General features: G+C 38.0%; 1 protein-coding gene across 4 annotated transcripts in view; it reads left to right on the forward strand.

Annotated features, from left to right (window-relative positions):
- The window catches only part of LOC101853391 (armadillo repeat-containing protein 3), a 31,530-nt gene extending 15,440 nt beyond the window's left edge, over nt 1-16,090 (forward strand). The window contains exons 13-24 of one of the 4 annotated variants that reach the window (XM_035970196.1): nt 114-290; nt 841-913; nt 1,937-2,073; nt 3,675-3,799; nt 4,335-4,479; nt 5,930-6,040; nt 7,035-7,097; nt 8,804-8,860; nt 12,091-12,297; nt 12,555-12,717; nt 13,747-13,845; nt 14,375-16,090. In XM_035970196.1, the coding sequence (XP_035826089.1) occupies nt 114-290; nt 841-913; nt 1,937-2,073; nt 3,675-3,799; nt 4,335-4,479; nt 5,930-6,040; nt 7,035-7,097; nt 8,804-8,860; nt 12,091-12,297; nt 12,555-12,717; nt 13,747-13,845; nt 14,375-14,485 (1,468 nt within the window). In that variant the 3' untranslated portion in view covers nt 14,486-16,090. The remainder of the gene's footprint in view (nt 1-113; nt 291-840; nt 914-1,936; nt 2,074-3,674; nt 3,800-4,334; nt 4,480-5,929; nt 6,041-7,034; nt 7,098-8,803; nt 8,861-12,090; nt 12,298-12,554; nt 12,718-13,746; nt 13,846-14,374) is intronic. The other 3 variants (XM_013083459.1, XM_035970197.1, XM_013083460.1) reach the window with 3 other exon arrangements.
- Nucleotides 16,091-24,490: the final 8,400 nt, after the last annotated feature.

Consider the following 24,490-nt stretch of genomic DNA (forward strand, 5'->3'; position numbering starts at 1 on the left):
TCTTCTGGCGCTCATATAACCTTATGCAGTTGCGAGCGCCGTAAAACCTCTACTAAAACAAACTAACGTTTTACTAATACTTTTCCCACTTTCACTTTCTCTCCATCCCTCAGTGAGATCAGCAACCTGGGAGGTATCGAGGCCCTCATCGCATGCCTGGGAGAGGTGAGGGAGGAAGTGGTGGCCAACGCAGCGTGTGCGCTGACCAACCTGGCACAGGACGAGGGTCTGAGGTCAGACGCACAGGTCAAAGGGGTCGTCCCATCCCTCATTGACCCACTGAGGTCGAAGTGAGTTCCGGACTTGCGTACTTTATTTTATCATTATTGTTTTTGTATTACTTTTAGTGTTGTAAAAATTATGCCCTAACTGCCTCTGTATAGGACAACTGCAGTTCTCATTTTGACATTTTAGGAAAAACTTAACTTTTCTTTCTACTCGGCTGTGTCTTTTTTCCTCTGTTCATTTAAATCTTTTTTTCTGGACCTTTTATCCCCCCCTCCCCCAAATCACTTCTACTTATTCTTCCTCTCTTATCTATTTCTCTCCCTCTGTTCCTCCTGCATCCCCCTCTATACCACCCTCCCTCTGTCCCTCTCTTATTCTCCCTCTCTTTTCTCCCTTCCCCCCTCTCTCTCCCTAGCTTTCTTTCTCTTACTCTCTCCTTGTGGTCTACATATTAAAGATGATAATTTCACATAAATTACAATATGAGGATTCTGTTATGAATGTTTTTCTTTTTTGTATTTCTCTCTTTGATATACTTATAGCCAACTCCAATATAGTGTCACGTGTATTGTGAAACATTCTCCTAATGTTGTTTTATTTCGTCACCCATAGCAACACAAACGTTCAGAGCAAAGTGGCACTGGCTGTGTCGGCCTTCACCTGTGATGCAGACTCCAGACAAGAGGTAAATGCATCAAGTAGCAATGTACAGTACGTAAAAACATAAAAAGTAAAGTTGTTCCCGCTTCTGATCCGGACATTAGGGATTGCCTTGTTAGTGAGACAACTTCCTGGGCCTTCGAGTGGTAAGATCAGCAAAGTGCAGTGCATAAATTAATGTAAAAACTTTTATCATAGAATTTTCCTCGTAATTTATGTGAAATTATCATCTTTCGAATGTAGACCACTAAAAGAGAGAGAGAGAGAGAGAGAGAGAGAGAGAGAGAGAGAGAGAGAGAGAGAGAGAGAGATCATCTTTTTATTTTTATAAACAGATGAAGATGAGAAAGGCTGAAGATGATGTTTAAATTCTTTATTTCAGATGGCTTTTTTATTCACCCCATCAACACAATTTCGATTATTTAGGAAGCGGGCTTCTGAGCTTCCCTCTCAGGGTCAACCACATAGACTGAGACACTCAATAAAAATGTCTTTCCACTCTTTGAGTTTTACAACTATTAGCTCGTAAACGAGAACTAGGGTATAGGTGAAGTTGAAGTAACTTACCCCAGGACTGTGCAGCGACACCACTGCTGCTTGATGCGAAGAGGTGAAGATCTTGTAATATAACATAGTTTTAGTGCACACAGGAAATTGTTTTTGGAGACAACTTATCAAGTAGTTTATTCTTCTCTTCTTTAACTCTTTATCTACGTTGGGGTATATCCACTATACCGGGCCCCTTCTTTAGTAGTAAATCTAAAAATGACAAAAACGTTACTAAATGGTCATTAAATCAAAACAATTGAGCCTATTTTGATAGTTCTTCATCTAATGAATGAACTCCCGATAAAAAAATCCTGTTTCCGGTAATTGCCCAAAAGAATTTGATGTCTAAGAGTCGACATAAAGGAATGCGCCCGAGCAGCTCACCAGCACAGGGGTTCTGACCGCGAGTCACTGGGAGCGGCTCATCATAGACAAAGGGTTAGTTACGGTTGAACCTCTTGTATTTTTTGGTGTAATTATTATTTCTTCTTCTTCGCAGTTCCGAGAATCTGGAGGACTGGAGCCGTTAGTCTTGTTGTTGCACTCTGGGAATGATGAGGTCAGGAGGAACGCAGCGTGGGCGATCACCGTGTGCGGAGTGGATGAACCCACAGCCACAGAAATCTGCAAACTGGGGTACGGGCTAAAAGTGTGTTTGCAGCAAAATGAACTTGATTTTCTTTTCGTTGGCAGCTGTCTTGGTGTTGGAACTTTCCACTTAATAATAATAATAAATGACATTTGTATAGCGCTCAACATCGATTAAAGTACTCAGGCTCTGAGCGCTTTACAATACAGTACATACAACGTACAACAGTAACATAAAACGTTGTGTTCTGACTAAAGAATATTACTCCAAATATTCATCTTTTAAATTTAAAAACAGAAACGACTTCAGCTGACATTTGAATGAATCAAAAGATTCAATCTCTCTTAAAGTACTTGGTAAAGCATTCCAGATATTGAGGCCTTGGTATTCAAATGCCCTTTCACCCATTGTTTTAAGTTTCATAGATGGTGAAATACATTTCTTTTTGTCAGTTGATGACCTTAAACTGCGAGTTGGAATGTACGGTCTTAACAGATTTGATAAATGTGATGGTGCATTATAATTCAAACATTTGTGACATAGGGTGGCCAACTTCTCTTGAATACATGTAGCCGGGATTGAGAACATGCTTAGAAATATGTTAAAACAAGAGGAATTAAAAAAATGTTGAGAATATTTTTCTCTTCTTAGAGCTTGGTCCCATCAGCTTATAGGACGTGTTCACTTGAGCTCTTTTTGTTTCACTGATAGATTTACATAACTGCATGTTGAGGAATGAGTTTGATGCACAGAAGGGCGAAGGTACATGTTAATGATTGTGTTTTTGGTGCACAGAAGGGTAAGGGTAATGTAAGCTCAGGCATGCAGTTTGGTAGGTTGAGTTAAAAAATTAAATTCAAATACAAAATTAAACAGTCACAGTTGTTAATGAAGTACTATATCATAATTTACTTTTTTATCTTCCTAAGCACTCTGTGACTTTTAGAACACAATTCATTTTGTCAATTACAGTGAAGTCTGTTTAAAGGGAAATTTGCAGGACAGCCAGATTTTTTCCAATAAGCCTGGCACTCTATTAAGACAGGCTGCTCAAATAATAGAAAAAAGAATTTATTGATGTTATTTTTCTTTCAGTTTATTGCTGATGTTCATGTTGTATTAAATGTAGGCCTATTTAGTTTAAACGCCTTCACTGTTTTTCCAACTCTCTCTCTCTCTCTCTCTCTCTCTCTCTCTCTCTCTCTCTCTCTCTCTCTCTCTCTCTCTCTCTCTCTCTCTCTCTCTCTCTCTCTCTCTCTCTCTCCCTCCCTCTCTCTCTCTCTTCTGGCGCTGTGGCGTCATAAGTGGTCAGCGATGCCGACAGCATGTAGAAACTCAACACTTGCTCACGGATCCTTAAAAGGTGCTGAACGAGGGTCACTGAAATGTCCCAGCAGACGTGTTGTGGCACAATAGTTGGCAGGACATTTCAGGAATATGTGGTCCATAGTCTCGTCCTCCTCCTTGCAGGCTCGACAGGACAGATCTGGGTTGTGTGCTGGAGCAATTTTGTGAAGATGTGATTTCAGCTTGGGCAATTTTCCACCAGTTCTCATTCTTTTCCAACTGTTGCCATGAGTTTTCCCGTTCATCCTAATGAATTTTGCCTTTGTTCTATCCCCCCCCCCCCCAACCACACCTCGTCTAGAGGTCTGCAAATTCTCCAGGAGATTCAGATGTCAGCGTCACGCCACAGCCCGTTCATCGAGGCGGCTCTACAGAGACTTCTGGACTGTAACCTGTCGGCTAAGTTTGCTCTGTACAACTACCTCGGTGAGATGTTGGAGTGGGAGTGGGGAAGGAGGGGTGGGCGGAAGGTGTAATGGAAGGGAAGAGATGTCAGAGGAGGGGGGAGAAGGTATGGTAGAGGGTAAGTGGGGTGTGGTGGAGGTGGAGGTGAAAGGAAAGTTGGGGGAGGAGATGTGAAACGGAGGGGAAGGGAAGTGAGGGGGTAGATGGAAAAAAAAAAGGTTTGCGAGATGGGGAGTGAGGGAAGGGACGTTAGGTGTAGTTGAGGTAGAGGGGATGTGTGGGAGTGATGGTAATGGAAGTGTTAGGGAGGGAGGAAAGAAGTGTGGGAGATAAGAAGATAGGTTTTCTTAGACAATGGAAGAGAGAGAGAAAGACCGCAATTCTGTAAAAGGTTTTGGTGTTGTAAATTGTTGATAATTTACACCTCCATTGACACATGTGAGGGTATGGTAGAGGTTCGAATCCATTGTTCATCAGTTCGATGTACATACGTACAACAGTGTGGGTATGGTAGAGGTTCGAATCCATCTTACGTGAGTGTGATGTGTCTCCGCAGGACCCAGCAATATCATCGAGGACGGGTTCTTCGACTGCGGCCAGCTCAGACAGGGCACGCCCTTCAAGACACTGGAGGACTACTGCCGGCAGGAGATGGATGACAAGAGACCGGTCATACTTCTCAACGCCAAGGCTGGGGGAGAGTAAGGGCTTCTCTCTCTCTCTGTTTCTCTCTATCTCTTCCCTTTCCATCAATCTCTCTCTCTCGATCTTTGTCTGTCTATCTGTCTGTCTGTCTGTCTGTCTGTCTGTCTGTCTGTCTGTCTGTCTGTCTGTCTCAGTCTCTCTCTCTCTCTCTCTCTCTCTATCACCTCTCTTTACCCTTGCTTTCTATCCTCTCCTTTATCTCTTTCTCGCTCTCCTCTCCTCTCTTTTCCTCTTTCTCTCTTGTGGACTTCTCCATCTCTATTTACTTATATATTTATAGAAATACACTCTCACTGAAAATAAAACATTATCAGTTCAGTGCTGTTGGTATTTATTTTGCTCTTGCGACAAAGAATAAAAATTTAAAGACCAGGATAATATAGTATTCTTTTATAGAGCACCTGAGATGAGAGAAGAATGACGAACCATGGTCACTGAAATCTGTTTCAGATTCAGCACTATAAGAAGAAGATAAGTCTTATCTTGCTTTGTTTTGATAATGAGGCATGTCACATAGGTCAAGTTGTTTCCGCATCCGATCCGGACATTGGGGATTGCCTTGTTAGTGAAACAACTTCCGGGGCCTTCGGCATATTGTGATAGAGTGGCCAGTTCCTTTCCATGCCGCCTTTACTTCCCCAACTCGAACTCTGGTACCCATTACTGCTGGGTGGGCAGGAGGGGGAGAAAAAAAATCTGTGTCCGAACCAAAGCTCGAACTTTGCTTTGGAGACAAGCGCACTAACCGCTCCACCGAATACATAACAGAATAAATAAAGCTGAAATTGTCTAAGACAGCCACCCATTGTCTGGGAAAAAAGTTGTTGACTTAGACGAATTGATATTTTCAAAAATGTCATTGTAATATTTTTTAAAAAGAACGCTTGAGGGAAAGTAGGAGTTGGCAAATTTGTACATGTGATTGTCGTGTACAGGTGGCTGTTTGAACAGGTTTGACTGAAGTCTTTTCTTGAGAGGTATTTGTGTCATGACGCTGTGGAATTGGGCTCTCGTCAATTTTGGGGCATGTAGAGTTATTGGTATCATCTTAAAGCTTATGCATTTGTCTTGCTTTGGATGAAAAAAATGTCTTTGTCTTGAATACAAGTTGAGATATTTGCGAATGAAGGAGGTGGGGGTCACCTGGTTTCAGAGGTAAAATTAGTGAGAAAATGGCCGCTAAAGTTTAGTTATTTCCTCTCAGCTTGAGAGACTGTGAAAACTGAAAAGTTACACTTTTTTGGGCCTTTATTCAACATTTTGCCATAAAATCTACACAGAAATGTGTTCTTTAATGGGCGTGAATGGTGTTGAGCCAAAAAACAAATTTTCGATAAAAATCCACAAACCCAAATGAAAATGCTAGTTTCTTCACTTTGATTATTTTGATGAGCGCCCGATTTCACCAGGATGCCTCACTTTTGTGCTGTTCCTGCTTTCTCTCAGAACCGAGGGAGGGGATTCTGGGAAGGCTGAGGAAGCAGACGTGAAGGCAGACACCTCCAAGACCAAAGAGACGACCTCAAAAGCCAACAAATCCACGAAGGAATCCAAAGGGTAAGATTGTTTCTTATATATCTCTGAAAGCATTTGGAGTAAATACCATTAGGTTTTTAAAAAAATTTGCATTGTCTTTGGAATTTATGAGCTTGCTTCAGAGCACTAATAATATTTGTATTCTTGTATATTTCTTTCGTGCACCTTATATTATTTTGATGATTTTTGGGGGGATTTTTTTTTTGTCTTCTTTTTTTTTTTGATTTATACAAAATATTGCAAACGAGCCTTTGGATATTTACTTCTATCTCACACTTATACTAAATGTGTGATTTGCAGCCATTAATTTTTGCATAAGTGTAAAATTGTTGCTTCACATCTGTATTTGTTTTGCTTCCAGCTGGTGTATGAGAGGTTATCCTTATGGGTTATAAAGTTTGTTGCATTTAATTTGAATCTATCTTGTCTTTGTCTTATCTCGTCTTACTTTGTCCGGTCTTGGCTTTTTTTTGTCTTGTCTGGTCCTATTATTTTATCTGATCTTATCCATCTTATTGTTAAAAATCAACATTTAATTTTTTTCCACTGAAGGATTTCGACTGCTCAGTACAGGATTCAGTGATACGTCACGTTTTAAAATGGCGTGTGGCAGAGTTTTGCATTAATTTGTATAATTAGAATACCATGTTGTGTTTAATTGTGCTAAGGATACTTTTGTTAATAGTAAGAAAAGCAGTTAAAATAGACGTCGGTCTTTGTTCAAAGGTGAACCATAACCTTTAGGCCCTTGCCGGTAAATTGTGGCATAAATCACCGTCTGTGACGGTTATCTGAGCTTGTCAGCTGTGTTTGTTCAAAAGACTGTATCTGTTCCAGAGATGTTCTGTAGCTTGTAGTTGCAAAGAAAATCCCATAAATTTTATGAGAACGTTCACTTGATTTGATGCTGCACATAACTTGTTAGTGGACTAAGTGCTGTGAGCCAACAGATGGGGGAATGTACTAAACAAGCACAATTTCACATAGAGCCAATTCCCGCCCTTAACTGTTGCAGCAAAAGTGGCCGCATGTCCCGGACTGGCTCGAGAGAGTCACCAGAGGCCAATGCTAAGAAAGGGTACCGCCGCAGTGCAGTTTTTCTCTCTGTTTTTTTTTTTTTCCTCTTTTTGCTCTTTAGCTGATCTATATATATTAATATGTCAGTTGCTAGCCATGATTTTTTAAAATCCCCAACCTCTTAGAATCTATACGTGTAGACAAACAGAAATTTATCATTGGATGCATACTGGTTTTTCTACTCCCGTCTCCCCCCCCCCCACCTCCCTCCCAGATGGTTCCCACTAGTTTACAGCCTAATGTCCCATGTTAGTTTTTGTTCTTGGTCGTTGTCATTCCCCCGAGCAATAATATATTCCTTAATTTTTTTTTCTTACTCGGTACATGGAAAAAAAATCAAACGCTTGCTTTCTATTGCTTTATGTTTGCTCTGTTTCTGTGGCTAGATTTTACAGCAACATTTTATGAATATATGCAGTCAACACCAAATATATTTTTGCTTTTGCCCTCTACAATGTTGTTAAGCTTGTAGCTGAAGATTTACAGTATATAACAGCTATGGCTTGTGTTTGGTTCCAGTTTGAAACTTAAATGGTAATAATCTGTCACAGCATTGTGTTGTAAGATGGCTTGGATGGGGCAGAGGGATGGACACTCTGCCGTATGCTGACAAAATACCTTCTTTTTCATTTTGGTGCTAAATCTTTTATTTGCTAAATCAAAAGCCGGATTAGTTACCCTACTTGTGTGAAAGCATCAAAGTGAAACAGTGAATAGTTTTTTAAGATAAATTTGAATTCAAATTTTGGAAGAACTTTTTTATTCAAAAGTTATGCTGACAAAAAAAACCCTTTTTTTTCTCTAAACTGCTGTGAATTAAAAAAAGGCACTTTGTCAGCTTACGGCATCTCTGTCTATTTTGGTTAATGATAGAAGTCTCCTCATCTTGGGTGAGTTTTTTCTGGATTTGTAAACGACATTCACAGCGGTTAATTTTCTTGATTCAGATGCTTCTGCATAATCGTAATAATGAAGACTCCAGGACCTATGTTTACATAATTGCGATGCATATATCGACACACACGTGACATATTTTGTCTTTTTTTCTTACTAGGTGTTCTGTCTTGTTTTGATTTTTTGCCCATCCATCAAAAACAGGGTCTGATCTCGCCAAAAATAAAGTCACCAGTGCTGGGTCTGCGAATGGCATAACCATAGATCTATACACCAAGACTATGCATTGTCATGGACTCCATTCTTTGCTCTCCATGAAATCTTCACTGTGAAATGTGCACATGTGCACAAAACACCAGTCTCACTATAGTAGGATGAGCCTGGTAGGCTATATTTTCTGCCTTGCCCTTCATTTGGCTCATATGGTGCACTCCATAGAGGATTAGAAATACGTCAAAGTGTATGTTCTTAGATAATGTAATATATGTACAGCACAAAGTCTACGATGGCCATTGATTGTAGAGGAGAAACATGGCTGGCTCAGACAAGTAGACACTTTCACAGGGTCATGATAATGTGAAAAGTACGCAAGGGAATAAATTGGAAGCTGCTATTTATACAGGTAATTGTTTAACACCGGTGGACATTATGACAGGTTCCACTATGTGTGCCTATATCGTAACTTACACGTGCCTAGTAGAGTGTTTTACTCCTACAGGGAAACTTCAAGGAAAAGAAACAGAGGATGTCTTGTATCTGTCCTATTGACATTTCTTCATATTATTATTCTATTATTTGTCTCCCTTGTTGCAGCAAGAAAGGTCAGAAGGATAAGGAAAAAGAGCTAGAGCGGCAACGGTTGGAGGAAGAGTTAGTTCATGTTTTCAGTACTCTCCCCTTGCACAAAGCTGATTGGTCAATGTGCATTGCACATAGCTGATTGGTCAATGCACAATCTCACTTCCTTCCAATAAAGTCTGCGCACTTTGCTATTGTATCCGAGCTGAACAAAAGTCCAAACAGAACACTGCGATGTTTGTCAACATTGGAATCCCAGTCATGCTGCCTAAAAATAGACTCATGTCACTGGGGTTTTTACGACAAGCAACATTGCAACATGACTTGTGACTTTTGAGGGCTTGGGTAGACAATGGCATCGTGTGCTTCTCCTCGAATGACTTCTGGTCACATCATCTGCCTTTTATTGTTACTTGAAGACACAGTCACCAAAGTTTGCCTGTTCTAGTCTAGTTTATCGTGAGCACCAGTAAGCATGATGACTTTTTGGTCTAAAAGTTAAAAATAAATAGCATGATTAATTTTCGCACTACTACTTTTTAGTGTAATTTTTGCTTATAGCGATGCAATGATGGCAGTGACTGGCTTAATCCTTTTTTTCTCATTCTTGTGAGCTTTTTGAAAACTGCTTTTAACTTTACTGTAGGCCTAAATAAAAGTGTGATAAAGACTGCTATGATTGACACTGGGTTTTTTTTCTAACTTGTGTCTCCAGACATTCCTTTCTTTGAGATCATGGTTCATTTGAAATATAGTAGCCTACACAAGATGATTGTTTGCGGTTTCCATTGAAGATAAATATTATGTTTTCAAAGTGCAATGAAATTTTTTAAAAAGAAAATGGATAAACTGAAATCAATAATAGATTTCTATCTCCTTTACTCTCTCATTAACAAAATGTAGACTCTTTTAGTCAGGGCCAACCCGGGCTGAGATGAATACCACATTCCAGCAATAAAACTGTGATAGGCCTACTCGATAAAAATTCCCCCCATATTATGGGAATCAAGTTCCGGTCTTCTGCATGTGACGATGAAGCAGCTAACTGCTACACCCCAGTTGCTGGTCAAAGTTGACTTCTCAGCTACTGTGGGACATAACTGTCCCCACATTTCAGAAACAATCAATTTTTGCTATTCCTTGTACGTTTCACAGTCGACCGCTGTAGGCACATTTCAGACTCTTTTACTCTTTGAAGACACGTTGTTTTGGAGTTCTTAAATCAAAAGAGGCATATCATTGTTATTTATGAGATTTTTCCATTCTATTTGCTTTATCTAAAGCTTCAATGAGGCAGGCAAGGTTGGGGGGGGGGGGGGGGGGGGTTGGTATGCACATTGTTGACTGTATCTAAAATTTCAGGTTAGCTAAACAAACGTGAAAATTCTGTAAGAGAATGAAGAGATTAAAAATTTTTTTTTATATTTTATGTGTCTCAAAACTGCACATCTCAATAAGTTCATCCCAGACTGCGCCTAGTGTACAGTGCTGTAATAAGTTCTACTGCTTCTAGGTTTAAATTACTCAGTTTCTTTCAAGAAGACATTCTGCATGAATAGTTAGTAATACGCCACAGTGTCTAGATTCAATTCACTTTTGACTTTGTTTCAATCTACGTAACTGTGTGCCGTTGTGTTATGATAATAAAATGCGATCGGTTGTTCAAAGCTGACTTAATTTTGACATAGATATTTACTCACATGTGCCGTTCAAGATTGCAGGCGGCAATAGTGTGTGAGCATTAACAATTTCTTGCTGTGTGTTTGGTTTGATGTGACTTTGTTGTCTTCCAGCTTTGCATGAAAAGACAATACCATTAAACAACTACAGCAAAAAAACGTTGCTCCTTTTTTCAAATGGATTCTTGCTGACGAGAAATGTTTTTAGGAATTATTGGTTTTTTTTATTGTCATGCATGAGGTTGACAGTGCAATGATTTTTTCTTGTCATAAAAATAATAATATTATCATCATCGTCATTGTTATTATTATTATTATCATTAATGATATTAATACTATTAGGCATATTATTATTGTTATTATTAGTATTATTATTACTATCATTATTATTGTTTTTATGGTTATTATTATGGTTATTATTATTATTATTATTATTATTATTATTATTATTATTATTATTATTATTAATAATAATATTATTATCATTATTATTATTATTAGATCTAGTATTGTTATTATTAGGCCTTTTTGTTATTATTATTGTTATTATTATTATTATTATTATTATTATTATTATTGCCATCCTATATCACGGAGTATGCTGCCTTTCTTTAATAACCACCCGGACTGATCCCTGAGTTGCTTCCCCTCCCCCCTTTCACAAGCTTCCACCAATATTCCACTTTGTTAACCGTTTTGTTCTTTGTCTTTTGTCCATCCACCTTCTATGGCAGTCTCTCACAAAGTCATTAGATGCTTCTACAAAGGCTTGCTGTGACTGCTAGCGCTAGTTACAAACTGTCAGTTTGATTTTATTGGGTATTTTTAATTATCTTTTAATCAAGTGCTCTTTCAAGTAATAATGATACATGGCTTTTGATATGCCAACAAAGTAACAGTTGAAAAATCAAGCCCTTTTTGTCTTCAGTGCAAGCTCGAAACCTCAATACTCAGCAAGTTGTATTGTCTCAGTTACTTTATATCTTTATTATAAAATGTTGTGTTTATTGTGTTAACAAAATAATTTAGATATTTGTTGAAGTTCGTGCTTTGTAAGAAGTGCTTGTATAAATTATATATATTGATAATACTTTTCTCATCATTGTTAAGGATGTAATAAGCAACAGCTCTAAGGTTTTATTCTTTTATATCTGATAAATACTCTTATATTTTGCTTTGACCCTTGCAGCGTTTAACTTTTCTTCTTTGAGTATATCTTATTGAGGACAATCAATGTAGGATGATTGGTGGGCAGGTTTGCTTTCTTTCCCACAAGACTTTTATTTTTGTTAGTAACAATGTTTTTGTCCAGCTCAAAATATAAGCCTATAATATGTGAGGGGATGAAATACAAAACTCCCTAACGCTAAACAATAATTTTGGGAAACTTCGAGATTTTTTGCTTATAAATGCACATTGTTGCCGGCTATTAAATGCACAAAGTGTTTTCGGCCCAAGCCCAACACGTACTTCTTAAAAGCCACAAAATAAGTCTTGTTTTTACGTATATTCATGCGTATAGCAGCATTAAAAAAGCTGATTCTCTCAAAAGTGCTAAAATGGATGTAGCGGGTTTTGCCTCTCAGCCCCTCATTTATAACTGAATCTGCCACCTCCTGACAGGAAAAGTAAAGCCCAGAGAGAGAAAGAGGAGAAGGCGAGGGAGGAGGAGCTAGCCGCCCAGAGGGAGAAAGAGGCGGAGCTTCAGTCTGCGGAGAAAGCTCCCTTCACCCCGCCCCCCGACCCCCAGCTGGTCAAGTACATCGAGGAGGTCTCGGAGAAGATCCTGCCTCTTCCTACGTCCAAGGCACAAGTTGTGGCTCTCGCAGAGTGAGTGTAACAGATATATGTAACTCTCACACTTGCAAACACACACACACATATGCATATACATATGCACACACACACACACAATCAAGTCTTCTGTGTTCGACCTATCCATAATATTATAGGCTACTGTCATGTAATTCTATTTTTTTAAAATTGTGTTTGACCATTTTATATGGCAGATATGTTTAGAGTCAGACTTGGATGATAGATTTAAGTCTTCTCTCTAAGGAATTTTGTCTCCTCCGGTTCTGTTTCAGATTTGTGTCAGAGAAACTCGGCGGCTCCATAGAGCGTGGTCAAGTGGCCAACTTTAGCTGGGAGCTGCCCCTCAGCCAAGTGAGGTTTGAACTCAAATCTAACGTGATACCCATGGGTAGGATGAAGGCTGGCATCCACATTCACAGAGCATTGCTATTCAAGGTAATGTGACTTTCTTATAATATGGCGCACATTCACCACTCTTGCTTTATGGCTTTACTTTGAGTCGAATTTCACGGCCCAACAGATCGCGACCTCAGTACTTTCTTGTCCTGTCTCCAATATTTTTAACATTGAAAATGTGACCTCTTCTTCAGCTCACTCTTTGTTATGAACTGTTTTCATTGTTATTAAAAATGGAGATTAGACAAGAAAGCACTGAGGTCACGAGATAGAAAAGAACAACAACCCAAAAACCCACTTCATATGTGTTTGAAATATCATTACAATATCTTGTTGAAATGACCCATTTGTTTAAATTATATAATATAAAATAAAACAAAATTACTCCAGTTCATTATTTTGTTGTTGTAATATTTTGTTGAAATGATCTGTTTATTTATTTGTAAATGAGAAAACAAAACTTAAGAAAAACATGCCAGTTCTTGGGTGTTTGAAATGTCATTACAATATTTTGTTGAAATGAACCATTTATTCATACAGTGTAAACAAAAAATAAAACCATAACAAAATAATGTCAGTTCATGTGTTTGAAAAGATGCAGCACTTTGTTTAGATGATCTGTTTATTTGTATGATGTAGTGGTTAGGCTACCGAACTCGTAATCGCGAGGTTGCGAATTCGGGGATTGGAGCCACGGGCTGGCATTGTGTCCCTGGGAAAGGCACTTTACACGAATTTTCCTAACTTCACCCTGGTAGGAATGGGTACCCGGCCATAGACAGCGAAAGATCTTGTCCGTATATTCGTGTTTTAGCGCCTATAAATGGCTGCTTGCACTGTATGCTTCCCAGGAAGTTAAGGTTGTTTCAGAATTCTCTCAGGTCTGCTGGGGTAATAATATAGATGCTGAAGTGCACAAATAGAGCTTGCTGTTGAGCGAGGATTTGAGCTATACAAAAGCTATTATTATTATTATTATTATTACTTTTATTTTTTATTTTTAAATATAATCATAAACTTGTCTGTCCATATATGTGTGTTTGAAATAGTACAACATTGTGTCCCCAGGCTCTAGCTGACCGTATCGCCCTCAACTGCTCCCTGACCCGCGGAGAATACAACCGTGCCTGGAACGAGGTGCTGTTGCCTGATGATGATGAGGATGAAGTAAGTGGCACCATCTCACCGGATCTCACCGGACAGTGTAATTGTGGGGCAGCCTGGTGAGATCAGGTGCTCATCAAAATAAGGAAATCAAAGAAACTGGCGGGTTTTTTTGCCTGTTTGGCAGTTTTTATCATTTTTTTTTTTGACTCAACATCTTTTAAACAGCAAAAGATCTTGTCAGCATGTTGTGTAGGCTATTTATTTTAGTGCCTCTAAAATGGCAGCTTGCTTTGTGTGCTTCCTCGGAAGTTGAGATTTGTTTCAGAAGGCTATCAGGTCAGCTGGGGTAATAATATTGATTGTAAAGTGTATAGAGTTTGCTGCTGATTGGGAATTTGAGCTATAAAAATGCTATTTATTATTAAGATTTTGATAATGATGATCATCTCAATCATCATCATCATGATTATCATTACAATAATTATTTTTTATTATGATTATTGTTATTATGATTATTATAATTATTATGATTATGATTATGATGATGATGATGATAATTATTTTTTTCTTATCTTTCTCCATCCTGCAGCCCACAGCCCCCAAGTTCCCCCCCAAGAAGTACATCGTCGACCTGGTTCACGAGCCGGGTGCACTGCTCACCCCAGACACACAGGCGGCCGTCAGCTACATGAAGTTGTGAGAGGACGACCCCACTGTTGAACGTTAGACGACATCTTTGTCTCCGAATGACCACCAGGGAGAGTGCTTCCCCCCTCCCCTTCCCCGAGACATTCCCTAGCCAACGGTCAAATTTTGAGTAAAGAGAAGGACATCAACACAGAAATGATCATTTGGTATTGGGAAAAAAGAAAGACAGTGAAACAGTATAGGGAAAAAGAAGAAATAGGACATACCAGCGGCATCCACTCCAGTGATGTTCTCAAATATTATAACAGTTTTGCTCACATTCGTCAATACGATGTTTTGCAGTTATGTTTCGGAAAACTAATGTGATTAAAAAAAAATATGTCGGATTGACAGAGATCTTGTTTGTCCTCCCCTTATCTCTGCCACTGTTTTGCTCTGAAATATTGTGCGAGCTTTGATCTATTCAAGACATGAAGAATATCAGAGAAAGATTTCACAAAAAAAATAAAATAGTCAATTGTTTGAAAAAACCCCCAAAGGTTTTTAATCTGTACTCCTTGCTATAAAGGCCGATATAATGCTCCTATCAAAACTGCTAGTTGTGAGGTTCTTAAATCTACTTCAGATTATACCCAGAAAAGATAAGGAAATATTTCTGTGATTTGTATAATGGTACAGCAGCATAATGAGACGGTAGGACAGCCTGAAGGCAGAGAAGCTATAGAATATTATAAAATGTAATACTAGAGACGCCTCACGCTACTCATGCTTTCTAATATAATACTTCCTTTGGGTACACTTTTGTCTCACATCTGAAGGCTATGCCATCTATCACATATCACTTCAACTATCTCTACGATGAACTTGGTTTTTGTTTGTGGACGTCTCAGTAGCAGTTATGTAAAAGTGATAGATTTTGTTCCCCCTTCCCTTCCTACTGAAGGCCCTCCGAACTTTCTATAAGTTCTTTTGGCTGCCTCAGTCATGCCCTCCCTCTCCTCTCCCTCCCCTCCCTACCCTGTCAGCCATTACAGTTGTGTAACCAAAGTGACTTTTGTTGATAGATGACATGCTTTATTTTTTGTTATATATGTGAACTATGGCACATCCTTTTAATTTTACTCTCAGATTTATCCTGTATTATAATTTTTTTATTTTACCAAAGTGATTTTTCTTGATCCTATCCACCATTTGTTTCTCAAAGTGATAACAATACAACTCATCATTCCTTAAGAGTATTGATGACATGCAAAAAGTCCTGAAGATCGTGTAGTTCTGTTAATTTGAAAGGAGCTCAGACTTTGTCCTTTATTGTTTTACTTTGAGATGAACTCTCTGGCAAGATCATAATACCCGAAATTGCTTTATTTGTGGCCCGTTCACTTTACACACTTTAAAAAAGTCACAAGAAATCATGTCATAGGTTTCTGCCTTTTGTGAACTGTGATAATACTGTCAAGATTTAAACAGGCTTTTTCTAAATGTTCAATGACTTTGTGTGAGCTCACAGACTTTACAAACTTGAACTCACTGCATGTAAATGTTAGATTCAGTTTGGTTCTCCTGGGTACTAGTTGATGATCCTGAAGGCCCCTGGAACATTGTCTGTTTTGTGTTCTCAAGACGACTGTGATTAAACAAACATACTTTTATCTAATTGCCTGTTTTCTGTTAAGTTGTTTCTAACTCGGATGTCCCTGAAAAGTAATTTTTGTCTGTTTACTCGTTTGTATTTTAAAAGAAGGTTAAATCACTTGTGAAATATTTCAGAAGACTGATAGCTGCAAACAAACGCAAAATGATATTTGGGGTTCTAGCTAAAAGGTCCCAGGATAATAATAATAATGCAGATAATTTCTATAGCGCCTATTCCCAACAAGTTTTATACCTCCCTTTCCGAGGTGCTCTCAGACGCGATTGATCTCCAGATCTTGGTGAAATAAACATCTGAATAAGGTTGTTTAAATACGAGGACGGCAGACAAAGATGGCAGTCAGACAGAACAGACAGAAGAACTCACAAGCACTGGACGGTGATGACACATTGAAGTTATTGTGGTTGTGAGTCGGGCAGAAGAGGTAGAGTTCTGCTTTTTGTGCTATGTTATTTTATGTTTAATTTTTGTTATATTATTTTGAGTAGTACGCGTTTAATCCTTTGAGCCCTTGCCAGTGGTAGGCCAGTGGTGCATAAAACTGCCTGTAAGTATAAGCCGCTCCACTGGTACACTGGTGAGTGAGACCCCATCTCCAATTAAGGGTCTCTGGGATAAAACGCGCACAAAAAACACAGAACGCTATCGATTATTTTGAAAATCTTTCTATATTACATGTAGATGCTGGCTATTTACGAGAACTATCTTGAGTGGGGTATGGAATGTGGTTCTGACAATCATAATATGAATGTTAGTAATATACCGCTCAGGAGCTCACACAGAGGGACATGGTAGCCTCAGGTGGTCAGGACTCAAAGGGTTAAGAGACCATCTGGTACAACTTTTAAATCATCACATATAATATGCGAGGTTGTATAATAGGGGAGTATATTATAGTGTCTCTCATTTAAAAAAGCCAGTCACAGATTGAGTCACTCAAGTCGAAATTTATTTCCTTCATCATTAAGCCACAATAAGGTCCTTATGTGCATCATCAAGGCATTATATAAGTGAGTACAGTTATTTCAAAATAATGACAAATCAAATGCCTCATCATTGACGCTAATATCAATTCACAATGTCACTGAGAGGCATTGCATTGACATCACAGAGCAATCGTAGTGACGCATCAAATAGTAACAGAGAATGCATCAAAGAATAACCAGGGATGGAAGCTGATCACTCCAAAATATACTGACAGTCAGAGACAGAATGGGACAAAGAGACAGGGATAGAACCAGAGAGAATGACAGAAAGAGACAGAGACCGAGAGAGAGAGGCAGAGAGATAGAGAGAGAGAGAGAAAGAGAGAGAGAAGGGGTAGGGGAAGGAGTGCTCATAAAGAGAGACAGGGGAGAATGGGAGATAGAGAAAGATAAAGAGACAGAAACAGAGAAAGAGAGAAAGAAAGAGCGAGAGAGAAACACATTTTCTCAGAAGAGAAAGGAGACAGGATGTCAGGTCACACTTATGGAAATTGGCGGAGCAAATCCAAATTACGGATTTCCGTAAATTTACGGAAAGTTTCCATCCCTGAATTATGTGGTCTGTACTGTATACAGTATATGTGAAATTAAATAACTGAACCAAAAATCGTAAAGAAATAAGTTTTTGAAGTGAGCACTTCTCCTTGAATGAGAAGCTGAACAGATTCATAGAATCTGACATACACTAGGACAGATCATAAAGAAAACGCTCATCTAATACATAAAAGAAAATTTAATTTTGAGTAAGTAGGGTTGTTTTTTTTAAAACTCAGTTAGAAATTTATCTTTTAATGAGCCTTTTTTGTTCTTGGAAAATGAGCTTAACATCTCAGTTGTGAAGTTCTACTAATTTTCTCATTCTGTCATACATAGATCTACATACTTGTGCAATAACTGTTTGTGGTAAATGCGGAATGCATACTCAGACAAATGAAAGAACACCAAAATTAGCATTTCATTCAGATTTTTTCAAAACACATCCACCATTTTTTGTATAAACACAGGAAACATATGTGAGGCAGCGTGTTGGAATCAGGCTCTCGTCAAAATAATCAAAGTGAAGAAACTTGCATTTTTCCGCAGGTTTGTGACTTTTTATCAAATTTTTTATTTTTGACTCAGCACCTTTCATGCCCATTAAGGAATTCATTTCTGTGTGGATTTTTCTGAAAAGCGTTGAAAGGCACAAAAATATAAATTTTCAGTTACCACGGACTCTTAAGCTAAGGAAATAACTAATCTTTGGCGGCCATTTCCTCACTAATTTTACATCTGAAAACAGGTGACCCCGACCTCCTTCTTTCGCAAATATCTCGACTTGTATTCAAGATAAATGAATATTGTTTTCATCCAAATAAAGACAAGTAAACAAGTTTTAAGATGATACCAATAACTCTACATGCCCAAAAATTGACGAGAGCCTGATTCCACCACGCTGCCTCACATATTGCAACATCTCAAAAAGAGATTTTCAAAGGACGATAATATAATCACCACACTGATCTTTTTTTTTTTATTACTGGGCAAATCTATTTAAACTTTGTGAAGTTAGTTTACTTGTATGAGTGAAGATCTGATGAGATGGGGACTGCGTTGGGGAGGGGGAGGGGGGAAAGGAGCTATGCTGTGACAAGAAGGCCTATTAACAGGGCCCACATTTTTCAGACATAATACAAGTGTTATGAATGAGAACATGTGAAAATATGAAACACACACACCCACACTCAATTACAATACAATATATTACAATAAATTGTTTAAATATTATTATACAGCTCCTCTCACATGAGATTTTTTTCGTATGTTTCCATCCAGACTTGCTCAATTTCTATGACACTCACCCGTCCCAAGTAAACAGCATTTAAAGTGGCATTTGCTTCTCTTCACAAGAAACTAATGAATGTTAAAGTACATACACATCTACTATAACAGCATTATGTTTACTATCTGCTTGGAAAATGCTGTGACCGTTTGTTAAGTAGCATAATGTATTCATGATGACTTCAGATTTTAAACTGTTCTCAATGTATTATACTGAAGGTCGCATGACGGATATACATTCGTTATCCTTGCTTTGCTTGGCTTAATAGCAATGTGTAGGTGCATTGATGTGTGTGATAAGTAGGCATACATTACATAAGCTATGCAATATATATATATATATATATATCCTATAAATAGATATTGTCCATCAATATCTTTACACCCCACATCCTCCAACATCCCTCCTCTCCCAAACAGATGGGAATGTATAACAAACACACTGAAATTTAATCATACTCAATTAAAAACTGATCCTTCTGCCACAAAAAGAATCACCTTCGCTTTCCTGGAATTAATTGTTATGCGAAGGTGGTGGGTTGATCTGTAACATTTGTTCAATAAGGCAAACAAAAATTGGAAGTAGTGAGACAATTTATGTATACCAGCTCAATGTTAATCTTTTTCCTAAAAAGGGATCAACAGATCAGATTTGGTCAAATTTCATACAGTATAGCACCATAACACGGATAGTACGGACACAGAAGACTCAAAATCATGCATTGGTTGAACTGTGCCTGTGGTCCTGATTTTTTCTTCTTCTTTATCGTTGTAAGATATCACTCAAACTACAGATCCCTTGAACTACCAAGGTGGTCACGATGAATTCGAGCTATCCGTGTTATACTGTATACAGTTCCATATTAAGTTTATCTAATTTTCCAGAAGCAACAGAAAATCTGAAGTTCGGTGAGTCTCTCTATTTTTTTTTCATCTAATTTTCAAAAACGACAAAAAGTCAGAAGAAGGAGAGCTTCCATAACATCTGCACAAAATCACAAAGTAAAATTTTGGCATTAATGTGATGTATTATTAGGAATCTCATATATCACAGATGAGATTTCCCCCCCCCCCCCACCCCCCTTTCCCCATTGAATTAGAGTGAGCCTTTAGAAAAGTAAGAAAGTACAATGAGTCATAAATAGATGTAAGAGAGAGAGAAAGAGAGAGAGAGAGAGAGAGAGAGAGAGAGAGAGAGAGAGAGAGAGAGAGAGAGAGAGAGAGAAAGAGACAGAGAGACAGAGAGACAGAGAGACAGAGAGAGAGATTGAGAGATTGAGAGAGAGAGAGAAAGGGAGATTGAGAGGGAGATTGAGAGAGAGAGATTGAGAGTGAGATTGAGAGAGATTGAAAGAGAGAAAGAGAGAGAAAGAGAGAGAGGGAGAGAGAGAGAGAGAGAGAGAGAGAGAGAGAGAGAGAGAGAGAGAGAGAGAGAGAGAGAGAAAGAGAGAGAAAGAGAGAGAGGGAGAGAGAGAGAGAGAGAGAGAGAGAGAGAGAGAGAGAGAGAGAGAGAGAGAGAGAGAGAGAGAGAGGGAAAGAGTCAGTGGGTCTTTTTCGTCTAATCGCACATGAAAGGATAAACTGAGTGACAGAAAACTTTTACAAATATTTTGAGCTTTACAATTTTTGTATCTTATTGTTTAAAATGCTTTATTCATACCAAAATGGGAACTTCAAGGTGACAAAAATAATTTGTTTTGAACCTTTAAGAATTACCACAATAATTTACTCTCTTGCAACAGTTTATATCTGATAGATTTTGAAAACCAAGGTACAAGTTATATCAAGAGAACTGAAAAATGCCTACTGAAATATTTAAAAAATTCATACCAGAAGCCTATTATTATGAGAGTCTTATTCAGACATCCAACCAACTTTGAGGAATATGCAAAGTGAAAAACTTGGCATTAACAGAAATACAGGTACATGATATGAACGGTTTCAAAACACAAGGCAACAAACACCACTTTCAAAGTTTGGCCGACATTTGTACCGGTGTATCTAGAAGGGGGAGGCACATTCCAGAGTCAACTCTGGTTTCAACAAAACTTGATTTTCCATCATTAAAAACTGCAGAAAGTTGAGTTTTTCTTTACAAAAAGCGACAAAAGTGGTTGAACTTTCTTGACAAAAACTGCGACATATATCCTCTGCACGCCAATCAAGTTTTTTCCTCTAGTCATGTGACTTTGCTTGTGGTCAACGAAAAGTTTGTTGGCGGTTCTTTCCCTTCTAGATCTATATAGTTAATAATGCGGGTATTTCACGTTTTGTCAAAAATGTGTACGGATCACATCGATATAAACGATAAGAATCCAACATAGATTTAATTCATTAGGAGATATCAACTAAGCCTTACACAATGTCTACTCTAAAACCAAAGTTGTTCTAGATTATTACAGTAAACGGGGGAAGAACAGAAAGCTTCAATTTTCTCAAAACTAGAAAAATGGATATGTCACTTTATGTTGTGAAACTGTTCATATATACATAACATAATATAAAACCATGTACAACAACCATAGAACAAGAGCATGTGATCGCCTTTTGCAGCAGAGATCATGACATAATTACACGCTTACAATGATAGAAAAATGTGTTATCAAACTGGAGATATATTTCTGTACACATCCATAAAAACACAACCATGAGATTCTGCAGAATATATTTAAAATATCCCTATGAAATCATCTCAAACAACTTTAGGAGAAACAAGAAAAACCCTCAACAAAGTGGATCAACTAACATCCGGGAAACATTTATTAAATTTTAGTTTGGGGGGACGGGGGTGGGAGGGGGGGGGGGGAGGGCGCATCCATCGACACATCCACGACTGACACACCGCACATTTCATTTCTTATTGTAGAAATAACATTGTGAACATTTCATATTTATTGTATTGCTTCACAGCCTTCAAGTTCAAGGAAACAATAATATACTGAGCAAACTAACTTATGATTTTATTTATTTTCAGTGAATGTTTGATAATAATAATAATAATAATAATAAAAATAATAATGATGATAACAACAGAGTCATAAAAGAGACAGAGAAATAAAACTATGCCACACACTCTGACAAGGGGCAAATGTAGGGATTTAACACACATTTCAACACTGCAAAGGGTTTACAGAGGTGAGATCTCTGAGTTTAAACGTTCATCTCGACCGGACCTAAACTACAGCAAAAGTTCAAGAACGCCTCGTTGAGGACTTGAGCCAGAGCCATCCACATACAGGGTGATCAAAAAAAAAGTACAACTTTTTTTCTGAATATCTCGCGCAAAAATTGTTCTAGAACGCTGTAATTTGGAACAGACATAGATTTAATTCATTCAAAAGGAAATTGTTTGATATAAAATCCATGAAGAAGAAACGTGTTTTGGAAACGGAAACAGTTAAAATAAAAAGAACCCAAAAACACAAAGTTCACCAATGTTTAAAAATCTTGTAAAGGAAGTCGTGAAAAGATTAGCTGACCGTTTTCTTTATTTTTTCTCTGACATTAATTTTCCATCCCTGTGACATCTAAACAATATTTAATTTTGTTTACAGAGTTTTAAAAACCTAATGAACGCGTCGTTCGAAATGTTCAGTGGCGCCCTAACACAACGACATGTTAAACCATGAGTCTTTAAAGCCACATACACTGACACTACATGTTCACTAAGAAGTGGCTTCTAGAGACAATAGAGTGGGGTGCCCAATAGACAGCATTTTTGGAGTTAACATATCCCGTAGGGTGAAAATGGGCTTTGCACTAAACCAAAAGTCATCGAGGAAATGATTCCTCTTTACAATACAATCGAGGAATCATGAACACATCGCCATGCTCTGATCCATGTCATCTCGGCCTAGCACAGATGAACATGGTATTATAGTCGTAGGTCAAGATCTGCCAAGAGAATGCAGACTGTTGATGTGTAGGAAAGTCCTGGCTGCAGATCGTCTATGGACAGTCGTCTCATGGGACTCGGCTACTGAAATCTGCACTCTGGTGGTGACGTTTAAAGGGTTGTGCATGGTGCGTGTTCGACCTGAAGTGGTCTTGTTTTAAAGAACTTTTTAGTTCTGATTTGCTATAGATCCAAACTGACGGAACTTCTCAACTCATGACGCCAAAGGTTTTGAGGGCACCTAAGCATTCTCTCCATACCGTGCGCAGAACTTACGAAGTGTCAGGGATGGTAAGTTTGTGGGGAGGTAATGTTCAATACAAAAAGCTTTCTGCTCTTTACTAAACGTAGCCATGATCTCAACAGTCAAACAAAATTTGGGAAAAATAATATCTGCAGACTTCTGTTGACTTGTTAGACTGCTGTAGCTTGCAATATGGCGCGATTGTTGCTACTTTTAGAGGTAGGCCTAATGCGAACTGGTGCGTCATGCTATGAAAATGGCGACAAGATTGAAAATGGGTTGTTTTTTTAATGCGCTATATAGAGCAAAACCATTCAATGGACTTATCTAAAATACATATCAGAAAAATTCCTTTTGGCTTCCAAACGTTATGTTCAAATCTGAAACGCAAGACTTTAGTATGGGGGAAGATATTTACAAAACAAGTTGTAAAGTTTTTTTTTGGATCACCCTGTATATCACATCCTCAGGGAACTACTACGTAAGTTCAAGGTGTGATACGCTGATAACAGTAACTTGATCTATCCACTTGTCTAAAGCACTTTAGATTTAAAATTCCTTAGCATCTAAGTTTAGGAATGTCATTTGGATTTTCATAATTTTCATAGTCCAAATCATTTTTGTGGTAAAATCTGGGGCAGATTGGTTAAAAAAAAGAATTTAAAAAAAGAAAATATTGGATTTAAGAATCAGTTGAAAAATAAACAAGACTTTATTTCAAGAAAACAGATGTAAAATAGCACACTATTATTTCTAGAAATAATAATTTTACACATTTTTTCATGATTTTCTTTGGGCCTAAAATTTTACCCTAACACTTTCAGGAGAAGATCTCCGTTTGATTGCTGAAAGTCAGGAGAAGATCACCCATTTTACTGTGCTTGCCTCAGTGTATACCACAGTATCACAGTAGAGATGGCTATATCTTACAGGATCATGAAACAGTGGGCTCTGACCGTCATAATGTGTGAAGATATGGGGCAATACTTTCTTTTCCCCCTTTAAACAAAAAAAGAACCCAACAAAAAATTCAAGTGAATTTTAGGGGACAGATAGAGGGAAACGAATCATGCAATTTGTTTGATTTAAACAACCTTAAAAATAACATGGAATAAAAAATCAATCTGGAATGCTTCCAAACATTCAAAGACGTTAAAAAGAAATATTTTTAAAATGTACTGAGGGAAACAATATGAGTGATAGTTATGTCTTAATTGTTGCATTCTCATTCCTCTTCCACTTTGGTGCTCATAACATAAATGTATCCCCAACAGAGCTTGGAAATTTCTCTTCCCATATTTACAAGTGGCAAAACAATGTTTTGTCAGTGCTTTTGTTCGTTTAATGACATCAGGAAAACTCAGAGAAACACATCCCCTCCGTTTTCTGACCGGCCATCTTTCCCTTCACTCTTTTTTCTTTTATCCTGTAAACACACAGAGAGAGAGAGAACAAAC

This window comes from Aplysia californica, unplaced genomic scaffold (genome assembly GCF_000002075.1).
Source record: "Aplysia californica isolate F4 #8 unplaced genomic scaffold, AplCal3.0 scaffold00233, whole genome shotgun sequence".
NCBI classification, from domain to species: Eukaryota; Metazoa; Mollusca; class Gastropoda; order Aplysiida; family Aplysiidae; genus Aplysia; species Aplysia californica.